Source organism: Protopterus annectens, chromosome 12.part0 (genome assembly GCF_019279795.1).
Source record: "Protopterus annectens isolate FY-2018-M chromosome 12.part0, PAN1.0, whole genome shotgun sequence".
In the NCBI taxonomy this organism is placed as follows: Eukaryota; Metazoa; Chordata; order Ceratodontiformes; family Protopteridae; genus Protopterus; species Protopterus annectens.
The window spans coordinates 343,289,955-343,305,249 of record NC_056746.1 but is presented as its reverse complement, the minus strand read 5'-3'; the positions used below and the strand labels follow the sequence as shown (position 1 = coordinate 343,305,249).

The window sequence follows — 15,295 nt, the reverse complement described above, 5'->3', positions numbered from 1 at the left end:
GGAAATGCACATGTTACTGAGCACTGTTTTATGAAATGTCTGTTATTTTTAAGACGTGAAATCAAGTGCATGCAGGGTAGTTAAGTGTGGAGTTTGTGTATTTTGTGTGTGTATATATATATATATATATATATATATATATATATATATATATATATATATATATATATATACACATAGCGGGGATATGTTGATTTAGCAAGATGCAGAAGTATTGAGGCACAGATGAGCAAACAGCATTTTGACAATTTACTTACGAGAAATCTAAAACATCAAAATGAAAAAAAAGATAATAAAAATGAAAATATTAAGTCCATACAGAGGGGAAGAGGGTAGGGCCAGTGTGGACACGTGGACAGGGGGAGTGGTCCAAAATTGTCAAAGTGGTGATGTCATAAGTTGAAGGTAGCTGTGTAATACTTTTACATGTACAGTACTGTAATGTATTACTAATAAGGAAAATAATCACTCAGTCAACAGAAAATCTTGCACTTGTTACTTTATTCCACCTTTCACTGAATTATGTGTTAGGTGTTATCAAGCTACAATATTTTTACATGTATGCACTGTAATATATTACTGATAAGCTAAGTAATCAATCAGTTTCTTCTGTACTGCATTTCTTTCTGCCGTTTTAGCCACATATGCATCTAATTTGCCAATGCAAGTCATCAGGACATCTGACTCGGCTGGGTCACTGGTGTTATGTTCAATGTAACATTGCAACATTGCAACATTGTCAGTGCCATGTTTGCTTGATGTGTTGATGGTGGAAGTGCCACTGGAACCTCATCATCACTGGTTTGTCATCCCTTTGTGCACAATCAACACCTGCAAACTTTGCCTTAACTTCTGCTACATTGTTCTACTCAGTTAGTACAGACTCTGTCTGGACTTGCTCATCAACTACAAGAAATTCTTCCAACAACATATTCTGGTCCAGGAAGTGCAGTTCTATCACTAATTCAAAAATGTTGCCACAGTCAGGGGCAACTGTAGAGCTGCATGGTTCTGGATGATCATTCGTGGTCTGAACATTCTTGACAAATCCCACCTTCTTAAAACAATTGCTGACTTGTAGTAGCTATCATTTCATTCTGCCAAACTGAACGTGCCCAATGCAGACTCTGGAGTACATCAAGTGCAAAACTGTCCAGATCACTGTTCTCAATGGGCATGGGAAGTTTCCCCAAAAGTCGCTTTTTATACAGAACTTTAAAGTTATGGATAATCCCCATGTCACATGGCTGAAGCTAGCTGGTACAGCTAGGTGGCAGAAACTCCATTTTTATTGCTTTAAGTTGCTGGGCAACAGCTAGATCATGTGCACTACAGTTATTAATGATATTCAGTACATGCAGTTTTTCCTTGACAAATTTTCTATACAATCTTATCAGCCACTCGCTGAACAGACTGCCAGTCATCCATGCTTTGTGGTTGCTTCTGTACTGCACTAGCAATGACTTCACACCCTTGAAACATTGTGGGTTGGCAGACTTACCAATGGCTAACAGTGGCAGCTTTTCAGATGCATCCATATTCACAGCAAAATCAAGTAATATGCTCTTTACTTCTCTTGCTGCCATGGCAAGTGTCTCCTTTGAATATCATTGTGTGGTCCGGCAGGAGCTTAAAAAACAAACCTGTTTAATCTGTATTGAAGATGTTACATTCATCATATTTGTCTAGCAGCTGTGGTAGTTTATTTTGCAGTCAGTCCTTGGCCAATTCTTGCAGTACAGACCCTGATTTTTCACTCAGAATGCTAAAGATTACAGCTCGACATTTCTTAAGCCAATCCAACCAACCAACACTGCAGTTAAAAAGTCGCCATGACCAAGTTCACATGCAAAACTAGCTGGTTTCTCTTAATATGACACGGGCAAACCGACTGAACGAGTTTTCTTTAACTAAAGGAAAACAGCATCTTCAATGTCTTCGTATGTAGATTTCTGCATTTTCTTGCTACCGTCAGCAAACTGCCCAGAGGATTTGCATTTCCCATGGTTAATCCAAATATCACTATCAACTTACTAAAACCATACTTGCATATGTCAGCCTGTGTTTTGTTTTTATTTTGTATTATCATGGCAATTTCACATTGTAACTCTAGAGTTATTGGACTCCTCTTCGAACTAGCTGACTTATCTGCCATTTCGCACAAAACAGCACACACTTGTAAATGATGTGCATGCGTATTCCGCTATAACTGAATAAGACAAGCCTATCAGCAGTCTGGTACAAGCGAAATTCCCTTATAAGCGAGTTTGTTACATCCAATGCCTTTTCTCCACATTTATGTCAGTATGCAGCCTGGACCTGCAGATCTTCTCCATTATAGCAGATATTTCATTATAACAGAGTCCGTTACAATGATACTCTACTGTAGTAAGGTGAGATGTATAGTTTAGGTTAGAAGCAAAAATAGGAGTAGATTTAGTGTTAGACTTAGTAAGGATTAGCAAGGATGGGCAGGGCTGAACCACTTTACTAATGCATGGAAACACCAACCCTGCCCGAAACCCCAACCCTAAAACCTACCTAAGAAAATCCCTTTCCATAACACTAGCACTAAACAAGACACTCAGACACAAATCACAAACAGCAGCAGACACACAAACATTAAATCTATCCTCTTCCAACAATAACCAATATACACCCACCTATCCAATGCTAAAACGTCTGGTATATAAAAAGTTTCTGCATTAAAATATCAAACCCAAATGTACTCTTTCTTTTCATATCTCCAGCACTCGACAAAGAATGTTTTTGGCAAATTTTTCCAAGCACTTTTCCTCTGTCAAATAGCAGAAAATTTGACAACGAGAAGTGAACCAATATTTTATGCACATAAACAGACCATTTAGACACTTGGATTTAATGTACTGACTAGATATTGCTGCTTTATATAAGCACTGCTGCATGGAGAAGAATCCAGACATGAAATACAATTTCTCTGGATCCACACAAACTTTAGCTTTGGCTGGTACATGCATCAGCTACAGTACACATCTACTGCATCAGAACAACATTCAAGGGAAGTGCAGCTCAGAAGCTGTTCAGTTAGTGGAATCAGTGACTGCAATCCTCTGGCTGAAGGGGTACAACATCTAAGTGAGATAATCTGTGCTTACACTGCAGTAACAGCTGTTTGCTGCAGATTCTCCATGGTAGTCCAAAAGCAACTGTGGTTTATAAGCATCTTTATTTTTAAAAATGAAACAAAGCTTATAGGTGTCAGCATAAACTATGGCAAAGTCCAAATGAAAACAAATGCATCACTGGGACAGAGAAAGAAGGAAAAGTAAAGTATTCAGATTAATTTAACCCAATATCCTACAGGCACACAATAAGGTTAAAAATTGATAACAGCTTCCTACAAAAAAAATTACGATAACTGTTCTCATGAAAACTTACAAGGGAAGTGTTGAAATGTCTATGCAGGTACATACTTCCAGGCTGCGTCAAGGAGATTTCACTTGCAATTTGCTTGTCTGTAATCACACCAAAACGAACAGTTCCAAGGTGATCTGTAACGACAGATGGAGGGTTTCCTTTGTGTAATTCATGAGTGTCAGTAAGTACACTGAAAATACTCCACATTTTAATGTAATGAGGTCAGGCATCTTTAACCTCCAAAAAGGTAGCTGTAACTTTAAACCACATCACCAGACCATGGAAAACAAAGTGTGACAAAATGTAAAGAAACACTACCCAAGACTATGCCATCCTCATGGGAGCAATGTACGAGTACAACTTTAAAAGTACTCAAAAAAACTATCTGCTTTGATTTACATCACAAAAGTATCTTACACTACTACAAGACATGTGAAATGAGATTGAAAATTTCAAAGGACTAAAAACAAAAAAAGAAGTTATGTCCTTACCATAACATTCCATCTGTGTTGTTCATCTTCATTCATTCATTACCGATGGGGTGTTGGTTCCATCCTCGGAACAGAGCTGGCCTTATAACAAGCTCGTGCCAGCCAAAAAAACCTCTCGAGTTAAGCTTTACCCATAGTGCCCCTCTCCCTGTTACCTCAGATCAAGTTTGCCTGTGATAAAGAAAGCAGAGGCTTTTTCTGAGCTGGTCCCCTAATGTGGGATTTGGACTACCTCCAGGAGTCCCTTGGAGGGGGAAGGAGGATGGGACGTAATGAATGAAGATGAATAACACAGATGGAACGTTATGGTAAGAATATAACTTCTTTATCTGATGCTGTTAATCTTCATTCATTCCTTACTGATGGGACAGAGTCCCTAGCTACTTTATGTCCTGGGAGGCCCTACGGAAGGATGTTCTGGAGTACCACTGAACCAAAGGATGCTCTCCCCCTGGAGACCAAATCCAATTTGTAATGAGTGATAAAGGTATGAGGGTAGCCCAAGTTGCAGCTACACAGATATCATCCATTGAAGAAGTCGCCACTGATCTGGTTGAGTGTGCTTTGACCTTGCACGGTAGAGGAATTTTATTATGTTGGTAGATAAACATATACTATTTCTCAACCACTTAGATAAAGTTACTTTAGATACCGAGTTTCCCAATTTAGGTCCTGAATAGGAAACAAATAACTGGTCTGATTTACATACCGATTTAGTTCTGTCCAGATAAAATCATAATTGTCTATGTACATCCAGCAAATGAAGGCAGTACTCTTCTTTATTTGAGAAGTTTGGAAAAAAGACTGGTAAGTCAATTGTCCAGTTAATTGTCAATTCTGAAATAACTTTGGGCAGAAAGAAAGGGTTAGTCCGGAGTGATACTCTGTCCTTATGAAAGACCATCTATGGGCGTTTTATGCACAAGGCCTGAAGCTCGGATATGCGTCTTGCTGAGGTGAAGGCTACTAAAAATAGGGATTTCCAGGATAAAAAAACTTTATATTGCAAGTGGCAGCAGGTTCGAAAGGTGATAGCGTCAGGGATTGCAGCACTGGTGGTAAACTCCAAGGTTCGATCGGTTCTTTGAAGGGTGGTCTGATATGCGAAACCCCTTTCAGGAAGGTTTTACAGAGAAGATGGGAAATTAAGGATGAGTCTTGGAAACCATTATGAAAGTTGAGATAGCTGCCAAATGATGAAGGCTGCTGCTCCTGAATGAAGAAGGCTTGACAAATAATCCAAAACCACACGAACAGGAGCTGAGCAAGGGTCTAGTTCTCTCTGTCGGGACCAGATAAGGAATCCTTTCCACTTGTAAAGATAGATTTTCCTGGTGGATGGTTTGTGTGAAGGCAGAAGAATGTTACGTACCGGGGAGGTAAGGCTATTCTGCCGGGCAATTACTGGAAGTGGAGAAACCAAGCTGTCAGCTGTATATGTTTGGGTGTATTAACCCAGGCGGCTGAGAGATTAATTCCGGAGTTGGATCCAGAATCCACAGTTGGCATACTAGGTGAGGCGAAAGGAAGGGAAACCAAACTTGTCAGGGCCAGTAAGGTGCAATGAGGATTACTCTGCTTCTCAATTGAAGGGCCTTCTTTAGAAATTGTGGGATCAGGGGAAGGGAAGGGAAAGCATACAGAAGTCCCGTGGGCCAATCATGTATTAGAGCGTCCCTCGGGGACTCCCCCTGTTGGGGGGATTAGGGCAAAGTAGCTGCTGCATTTTTGATTTTCTAGAGAGGCGAATAGGTTGCAGCAAGGCTGGTCCCAACGGATGAAGATCTTCACCGCTATGGTTGAACTGAGGGACCACTCATGAGGCAAGAGGATACATCTGCTCAGTTTGTCTGCAATCACTTTGGAATTCCCGGGAATATGCGTTGCTACCAGAAAGCGGTTGGAAGCTGTCACCTATTGCCAAATTTTCATGGCCTTTCGACACAATGGGTAGGACTTGGTTTCCCCTTGTTTGTTGATGTACCAGACCACTGACATTTTGTCGGGCTGGACAGCAATTGTCCCTGAAGGGAGGACAGACTGGAATGCTTGCTTGCAACGCTAGAAGTACTGCCCTCAGTTCTAGAACACTGATATGCAGGTTGGCCTCCATGGATGACCAAGTGCCTTATACCATCTTTCCCTGGAAGTGCCCCCCCACCCTATCAGGGAAGCATCCATGGTCACTATGGCCTTGGGCTGTGATGGGGAGAAAGGATGACTTCACAAGTCCTTTTCTGGCTTAATCCACCAAGTTAAATCTTGTTTGCATCGGTTTGTTATGCAGATCTGAAAGGACATAGGATGATGTGAAGGGGACCACTGGGTTAGTAGGAGCAACTGAAGAAGTCTCATGTGTAGTCTCGCCAGGGGAATTATTGTAATTGCTGCTGTCACTGATCCTAGAAGTTGAAGGACAGCCCGTGCTGGAACTTTGTCTTGAGAGAGTATCTCCTGGAACTGGGACCTCAGTCTTTCTAATCTGTGATCTGGAAGGGAGACTAGGCAAGATTGGGTATTGAAAGTTGCTCCTATAAATTCCAAGATTTGAGAAGGAGTCAACTTACATTTCTCCCTGTTTATAGAGATTCCTAGGTATTTTGCTAGTTTTAGAGTGTAGTTTAAAGCTGTAACCAGTAGACGCTTGATGGGGCGGTAAGGAGCCAATCATCTAAGTATGGAAATGCTCGGAATCGTTGCAGTCTCAAGTGAGCTGTTACCATTACCAAGCATTTGGTGAGCACTCTGGGGGCTGTATGGAGTCCTAAGGGCAGCGCCCGGAATTGGTACTGATTGGCTCCCAGCCAGAAGCAAAGAAATCTTCTGGAGCGTTTGTCCATTTTTATATGGTAATACGCATCTTGAAGATCTACTGAGCACATCCAATCGACTTTCTCCAGGAAGGGTAGGAAAGACTGAACTGTGACCATCCAGAATTTTGTTTGGTTGACAAATTTGTTCAGAATGCTGAGATCCAAAATCAGTTTCCAGTCCCAACCTTTTTGGTACTAAAAAAAACCTCAAGTAAAATCTGGATCCTATTTGGTCTGGTGGGGCAGCTTGGATGACTTTCTTGAGACAGCTTTCTTATTTCTTGAGCTGCTGCTTCCCTTTGACTGGGTGGAATGTCGGGAATTTGTCTTAACGGCTTTAGGTAAATATTGAAGGGTATGTGATAACCTCTGGCTATGATATTCTGCATCCAAGAATCTCTGGTCATTAATTGCCAGGCAGGGTGGTGCAGATAGAGACGTCCCCCGACTGCTTCCAGAGGGACAAAATTTTGTCTGGTCTCTGGCAGACTGGTTCAACGGTATCAGGACTCTTCCATGCGTGCTGCACAAAAAGTTGGACTAGTTTCTCTGTAGACGGGGTCACACAAAAAGTAGGAGGGTCGAGCACGAAAAAACTGCAAGAATATGAACTCCTCAGAGGAGGGATTGGTGGGATTCCAGCCTCCCTGCCGTTTTAAAAATTCCAGTATGTCTCTTAAGGAGACATCCTCAGGGGGTGACCGTGGGGACCCCTCCCCTTCATCGTAGTCCTATCTTCGGTGAGGAACTCCTCAGGGGAGTCCACGTGCTTCCTCTTGCACGATCTCTTATGTGGTACCTTTTCAGCAGGCTTCTGATGAGGACTCCTAAGAGAGGGCGCCTTGCATTAGGGTATCTTGAGGCTCTTGTGCTCGATGTCCCAATGTGGTGGACTTTACCAGCTGCGGTTCAGAGGGAAGACATATACGATATTCCTACAACGATGGTTTGCCTACTGAGGCAAGGGCCCTCTCCATCGCTTGGAAAGCTGGCCCGCCTGGAGAGGGATGGGAGCCTAGAACCAAGAAGGACAACCTCGGGGCTGGGGTCACACCCCACTCCAACGAACCTACTCCCAAGGAAGGAGCCCCAAGAGGACTTGGTGCTGCCAAGACTCCCGGAGCCGTAGTAGACGGCACCATACTAGGGGTAATGGTGCCGGCATCCCAGCCATGATCCAGAGGATGGCTTGGCTCCTAATGAGTCGATGACCAAAGGGTCGGTTCCGGAACCATGGTGAGATCCACCAGTGGAACCGAAGAAGTGGGAATCGAAATAGGCGTTTGTGCCAGGTGCTTCGATACCTGCAAGGAGGTCAAAGGAGGAGAACATTGCAGAAGTCCGTGGAGAAAAACTCCCAACTCCGGTTGGGAAGGGAGCTCTGGAAGGTGTTGAAATCCTTCTGGCCATCAGCAGCTGATCCACAAGTCGCACCACGTCCAATTCAGAGAGACTCCTGGAGGATTGGGTTGCTATCCCCAACGGAGAATCAGGCCATTCCAAGAAAGGGCTATATTGTTGCCCAAAGAATGGATCTGCCATAGGGGAGTACTGGGTCTGAAGTACATTTTCTCCTATCAGCACTGTGGTCTCAGGACCAGTAAGATGTATAGGAAGGGGGGAGGTGACCAGTGTTGGATGTACTATTGTTGGTGCCAATCAAGATGGAGCTGAAGCACTAGCTGAAGCCATGGTCGATGTAGTGGACATTATTGTTACCGTGACTAGTGCCGGAGGTAGTGTCACTGAAGATGGCACCAAAGTGGATGATCAAGGTCTTGGAAAAGTGGATGGCACCATGGAGGGCGGTTGATGCCCCAGAGCCAAAAGCGTTGGTGCTAATTTAGGTGTTTTTGGTTTTGGTTCAGACTTTTTGTCACTAGAATGAGACAAAGAAGGAACAGAATGACTTTGTTTCGTATGTTCTTTCTCAGGAGGGGGTGACCTCTCCAACCCAGAAATAGCCTATGAAAAAGGAGTGTTTAAAAGGACTTTCAGAACCAGTTTGTTCTTTCTCTCGTTTAGAGTACGAGAACTGAACCCTTTACAAATTTCACATTGTGGTTGAATAGAGAGGTGCAGAACACCCAGACAGCAGACACAAGATAAAGGAGTGTCCAAATTATGCATTTTGCAATCGCATTGGTTGCATTGCTTGAAACCTCTTGTTCCTTTCTTTTCAGACATGGTGGGAACAACTTATAGCAAATATCCACCAAAAAACAAATACAATACAAAATACAAACTTAATATCGATAGATAGAAAAAAACAGATAGAAGCGTTTTTTTTTTTGTTGTTGTTGAAGAAAGGAAAAAATACCAACAATGGTATTTAGATTACCTCAAGAGGTAAGGAGGAAGGAAGGTAGAGAGAGGGAAGGCCTGTACCAATAATGGTACCTGAGATTACCAAGTTGGTAAGGAAAAAAAATCACTCAATAGGGGTTAAGAGTTTAGCGACTAATGAGAGAAAGGAATTATCAAAGTAAAAGAGAGAAAATCTGTGGAAAAAACTTTTAGAATGATACATTTTTTTATAGTACTTGGCTGAGTGCTGGCTTGACACGTCTTGATATCTACGCGGCAAACGAGATCTGAGGTAACAGGGAGAGGGGCACTATGGGTAAAGCTTACCTTGAAAGGTTTGTTTTGGCTGGCATGAGCTTGTTATAAGGCCGACTTGGTTCCTAGGACGGAACCGACACCCCATCAGTAAGGAATGAATGAAGATTAACAACATCAGATCTAATCTTTTATTTCACGTTACATGAAGCAAGTGAAGATTTTTAATTTGTTCACATCCTCTGCACAGTTAATGTCTCCGACACACCAAGTGTGTACCAGAATTCTGAAAGCCTGCCTTTACTCTACTGATTTGCATACTACAGTCACCAAGTAGAATAATTTCTGGAAGACTATACAAACCATTCTATTCAAAATGTAACAGACTTGTGCCTCTTAGTAACTAAAGAGCAATAACTTAAAAGGGCCACATAGAACATTCACAGGAACACACAAAAAGTTTGCTGCCTCACCAAATATTCTTTATCCAGAGTTTACATGTTTACTAATGGTGAATCCTTATTTCACCAATTCCTTATCCAGTTTACATAACTTGGGAAAACATCAAGAACAGCACCTAAGCCAATTATGGATACCTGGAAGTTCCAAGTTGTTTCCCCATGGCTGCACTAAGACCCCAGCTCTTCATTGTTTTCATTTGCAAGTCATACTGAAAATTGCCAGATGAAGATGCAAAGCAGATGAAAATAGCTGACAAAGATAGACCTTTCTCATCAACCCAGATACGACCCACAGACGTGCACCAAAATAATTTGAGATTTGAATATACAAAACACATACAGGAAACCTTTCTACACATTATTTACTTCTCTTGAAACAAGATAAAACACTGTACTGAAAACAGAACGTTTACAAGTTTAGTGTATCACCCACAGACAGACTTCCTAGACAGTGGATAATCAGACCTCGGTAAGTGTAATGTTACCTCTAGAAATGATGAAAGCTGCCCCTATAGCCACCACAAACCATTGAAAGAATACTTCATGTCATGTCAGTGTGAGGCTACACTGCTTGCAACAACATGAAACATCTCTCCCTGCCCACAGGGGAACCAAGACTCATTTCAATAGGGATTACTTCCAGGACAAACAAATCAAAGGCAATGCCATATTGCACCTACAGGGTGACGATATATTCCGTAATGCACCCAGTTTTGAAGGTCGTACTTCAATAGCTATCAGAAGCCTAGACAGGTCGAATGCAAAGTCACCAGAATGAACATGATTTGGCAGAGGTGATGCCAATGAAATTCTGAAGGCTGTTACTGTAACTGCAACCTTCCAATAACAAAACTGGAAGACTAAAAGTGGGGGAATAAAGTCAGAGGTTGCAGTATCTCTTTAAATCCAAAGTACTGCTACCTCAGACTAAGCGGAGGTGTCAAGGGTGCAGTCTCCCATGTCATGAGGGAGGAGGAACTGCTGTGAAAATAGTGAATTCTTGAATTTGCAGTTATTTGCTGGAATCCTAGTTTGTAAATGTGAGAGGACTCTCAGGAATAGGGCCCTGAGCCTTTGACAGAGAGCCATCTAGCACACTAAACATACAACAGGCCAAAATATATGGACTGGGCTCTTGCTCAGTACACAACAGGATAGATAAGAAATCATTGAAATAAGTTAACACATGGCAAAAAGGGACTACTTTATGCTATTCCATCAAAATCTGTCTGGTACCTGTGATCATCAGATATGGGTATCATCTACAGAATGAAGGAATGCCCAATCTCCAATTCAAAAATCTGAGATAAAGTTAAAAATAATCAGGGACAAAGGGACAATACCATGGGCACTTTCCAAACAATGCTCTCATTCACTTAGGTATTATAATGAAATAAAATGAATTAAGATGTATTGGGTCAAAAACAAGTACTAGGTAACTAAAATGTCTGTCAGTATTATGTAAATATAATCCTTTATGATAAGCCATTAGAGTACATATTTAAAAAACATGGCAATACTCAAGGCAACTTCAGGAAAAGTTGGAAGATATGAATCTAGTAGTCTACCATAACAAGCCTTAGCAAAAGCAAATGTTTTACCAAATGCAATCCTACTAACATCATTAAAGTAAATGAGCACTTGAGTAAAGCTCTTATGATGCAAAACAGGACAACACTGTTTAAATCGGAACTGTTTGCATGAAAACATTTTAAAATGACATTGTCCTCCATGACTGTGGAACAATGGAATTAAGTCTGAATAAGTCAAGGGAATTAAACCTCAGATGCACACATACACACACACACACACACACACACACACACACACACACACACACACACACACACACACACACACACACAAACACACAAAACAAAATCATATTTATTTGCATATGGCACAAATATTAAAGCAGTAATACAGTGGAAAGTCATGGAGAAAACTTGAAAAGATTAGAGTTAAAAGGCAAAAGGTGGAGTTGGATTGTAAAGCAAGTGTACAGTGATGTTTTTTCAGTCCAATAATCTCAGGCTGAATGTAAAACTGTGGGGACTATGTTACAGAAGAAGGTCCAAGAAAAACATCTTGGGTGGTAATAACAATATTAACGAACTATCAACAACTACAATGTGAAAAGTAATTACCAAGTTCAGGAGAGTGTTACGATGCATAATCAGGGAATTAGACTTCAGAGACAAAGAGTTAAGTCACTCTACAGATAGGTTACTTGTGAGATCATATATGGATAACGATGAAGCATTAGTGGAATGGCCTCAGTCAAAGGAAATGCAGTTGATGGCAAGATGGTAGAAAGTTATATTGACAGATTAGATGAGCCTAGCCCTAGTCTGCACATCTTACAGGGCAGGAGTGAAGGAGTAATACGATTTGTGTACAAAAGTCTGTAAAAGGAGACTGAACATAAAAAGGAAGGAAAAGGGGTAAGGCGTAGACACTGACTACAAATTGCAGAACAGTCTCAGTCCTGATCAAAGTAAATAGTACTTTCTGGAATGAGTTGTAAACGTATTTTGCTTTACTGACAGTGGAAAAATCTTTTAAGGGATGCGGGATGTCTTGAAGAGGAGGATAAGAAAACAGGTGTAGGTGGCAGTGGGACATGGACTACACATACAAGGGCAGACAGTCTCCTTGATCTGGCAAAATTAATGAGATACGATATCACGACAAAAAGTTATTTACCGTTAGCAAATTAGTCCTTCACGCACTGTAGGTCTGCCAACTTCTTAACTACCAGACTCAGGCCATAGTACTCTACTAATCAAGGATATGGGATATTTGCAGGTATCACTTATCCAAAAGGTATGCCCAAATCCTTTTTCTTAAGCACTCCGCATTAGGTACTTCAAAGTGACTGAAGTAACCAAACTAAAAGTGCAAAGTTCCTACAATAGTTTCAGTAGTCAAGTTGACAATAAACAATACGACAAAGATGAATACTTGGGGCAAACATATAAAGCAGGACAAGTACTTTTAACTCTGTCGACATATATACCAGATTATTATAGATACAGACAGAGTAATACAGATTAAAAATGAGTGGGAACAAACAGGACAGCTATAAACATACTGGCACACTAGCAAAAGTAGAAGGAGAAGATCAAGGTTTGACTAGTCAAATTGCACTGCAGTTTGAACAAAAGTGGCTAACATTTCTTCTTCGATTATCCAAGTACATGTTCAGCATCTTAAACATCTCTAAAATGCTGCACTTCACCCACTGCAGAACAGCAATTTACAGATCAACAGCCATGCTGGGGGTATAGCTCACTTCCAGTATTAAACAACTTGAATAATGATCCCATGTACAGTCATATCTTAGCCTGTCTACTACATATCCTTCTGTTTGTTCCTTCCTCTAGATTTGCAGCCTCTCAATCTTCCATAATGAACTGAATTCTGGTTACCCCTCTCTGCACAGCGTCCAGTAACCTTCTTTCCTGTGTAAAGCAAAAACTCCTTAAACATTGCATTACAGGTGGAATTCACTGCACTGCACAGTGGTACTATTATTTCTTTGCCCTTAGCTTATGATCTTCACGAAATACAACCCACCAATTTTCCAATTTACCAAAAGACATTACATTTAGTAGAAAGATTCACCTTGAATATAGGCTCAATGTCCTTGCTTTATTCAGCCTTGTTGAGAACAATCTCTTCTATATGACAGCTCCTTCCTAAAAATGCATGACCCTGAATCACTTTGCAATGAGCCACAGTCGATGCTTTACATCAGTCTAGCAGACTACAGAGATTTTCTCTAGACTCTTACCTGTCACTTAATTTCCTAACATGGTAAGTGGGTTGATCCATACCTTTCAACCATACTGAATTCCTTGATATTTACCAGTTTTGAGGGCAAAATAATGGGGTTGCCATGAATTTCTGAGTGGCCCCTTAATTCCCAATTTCTTTTGCATTTTTTTTTTTTGGCAACTTTAAATTTATGTCTGACGTCACCACACATTGCCAACCTACAGGGGCATGCGTGATGACATCAGCTTTGCTGGACTCATTCAAAGTTTGAACTGTTTTGGAGGGAAGATAGCAGCAATGGCAGCTTTGCAAATTTAAGTTTCAGTCCGTCCAGCACCCACCCACAGAAATGGGTTCCCAGGTAAGAAAAAATAATTCTGATACACACACAGTTAATGGGCCCAGCTAAGTAGACAGTGGTTTATTAATTCTGGCCACTCCATTCTATGCATCTATTTAACAGAAAGCAAAGTGTGTGTATTTTAGTGGCTACCATCTATAGTTCATTATTTGCAGACAGCAGCTTTGTTGTCAGGCCACTCTGTGTGTGTGTGGTTCATTATTTGTGTCCGAATTCTGGCTGCCAAGTTATATTGCCGTTACCATCTACTTTATTTGATTTCCTGTGCTAAGTTAATTCTAAACAGACAGAGGTGTGTGTGTGTGTGTGTGTGTGTGTGTGTGTGTGTGTGTGTGTGTGTGTGTGTGTGTGTGTGTGTGTGTGTGTAATTCTGGCTATTATTTTCCGCTTGGAGCATGCAGAGGTGTGTGTAATTCTGGCCATTATTTGTCAGTCCGCTCGGTGCTTGCAGACAGTGGTTTGTTAATTCTGGCCGCTAGGTTATATTGCTGTCATCATCTATTTTACTTGCTGTGCTTAATTATGTAAACAGACAGAGGTGTGTGTGTGTGTGTGTGTGTGTGTGTGTGTGTGTGTGTGTGTGTGTGTGTGTGTGTGTGTGTGTGTGTGTGTGTGTAAAATGCTCCAGTAATGCCCTAGTTAGATATAACTGGTGGTTAGACTTCCTCCGACTCAAACCCTGTACCTTAGGTACAAGCAGCAAGAGCCTAAATTCTCTACCCATACCACCATTTGTGATTCAAGGAGTTAAGTCCATAGTTCTCAACTGTCCAAAGTTTTACAGAATGTATGAAATGTTTGGCTCATACTTTTGTTCTGTTTCTCTTAAAATTTGTGGTTTTCTGGCAAATCAGTGAACTGAAGTCACTAAATAATGACAGCTATTTAAGTTTGTCTTCCTATCTTTCAGGAAATCCATGGTAACACAAAACATTTTATTCTAGCAATTTTTCTGAGACTGCACAAGCAATGTTTAAAATGTGTCATTGGTTGTGGGCATTTGACCCCCAATACATTTTGTTTTTTTCCAGATTTCTTGTGCTGCATAATTCTGCAGGGGGAAGAGTAGTGCTGCTTATGCCAAGTCTATTTGTGTTGTTAGTAGCACAACACGCAGAATACTTGTTTTGGATGCAGAAGGTTGTGGGTTCTACTCCCACAGTATGTAGATGGATTGCTGATACTGTAATGTGTTGTACTTTTAAATGGGGTGGATGGTGCAGTCCTGAGAATGTCCTCTTTGGCGGAGGTACCTAGTAACTATGAAGCTGTTAGCAGTTTGCCATCCATTCCCTATTGCAATATTACTAGCTTATTTTTTTAATGTAATATAGGCAATTTATTCCTCAAGGACAACAGGCACTTTACTTGTAGAGGAAACAATGAAATATAAAGTTGTTTGCTAGCAGCAACCTCTTCATTAGTTACAGA

The 15,295-nt window shown here is 41.1% G+C and overlaps 1 protein-coding gene across 1 annotated transcript in view; it reads right to left on the bottom strand.

Moving 5' to 3' along the window:
* TXNDC11 (thioredoxin domain containing 11) overlaps positions 1–15,295 on the bottom strand; it is a 1,107,203-nt gene that overhangs the window by 642,036 nt on the left and 449,872 nt on the right. The window contains exon 6 of the mRNA XM_044089417.1: positions 3,418–3,530. Coding sequence (XP_043945352.1) covers positions 3,418–3,530 — 113 coding nt within the window. The remainder of the gene's footprint in view (positions 1–3,417; positions 3,531–15,295) is intronic.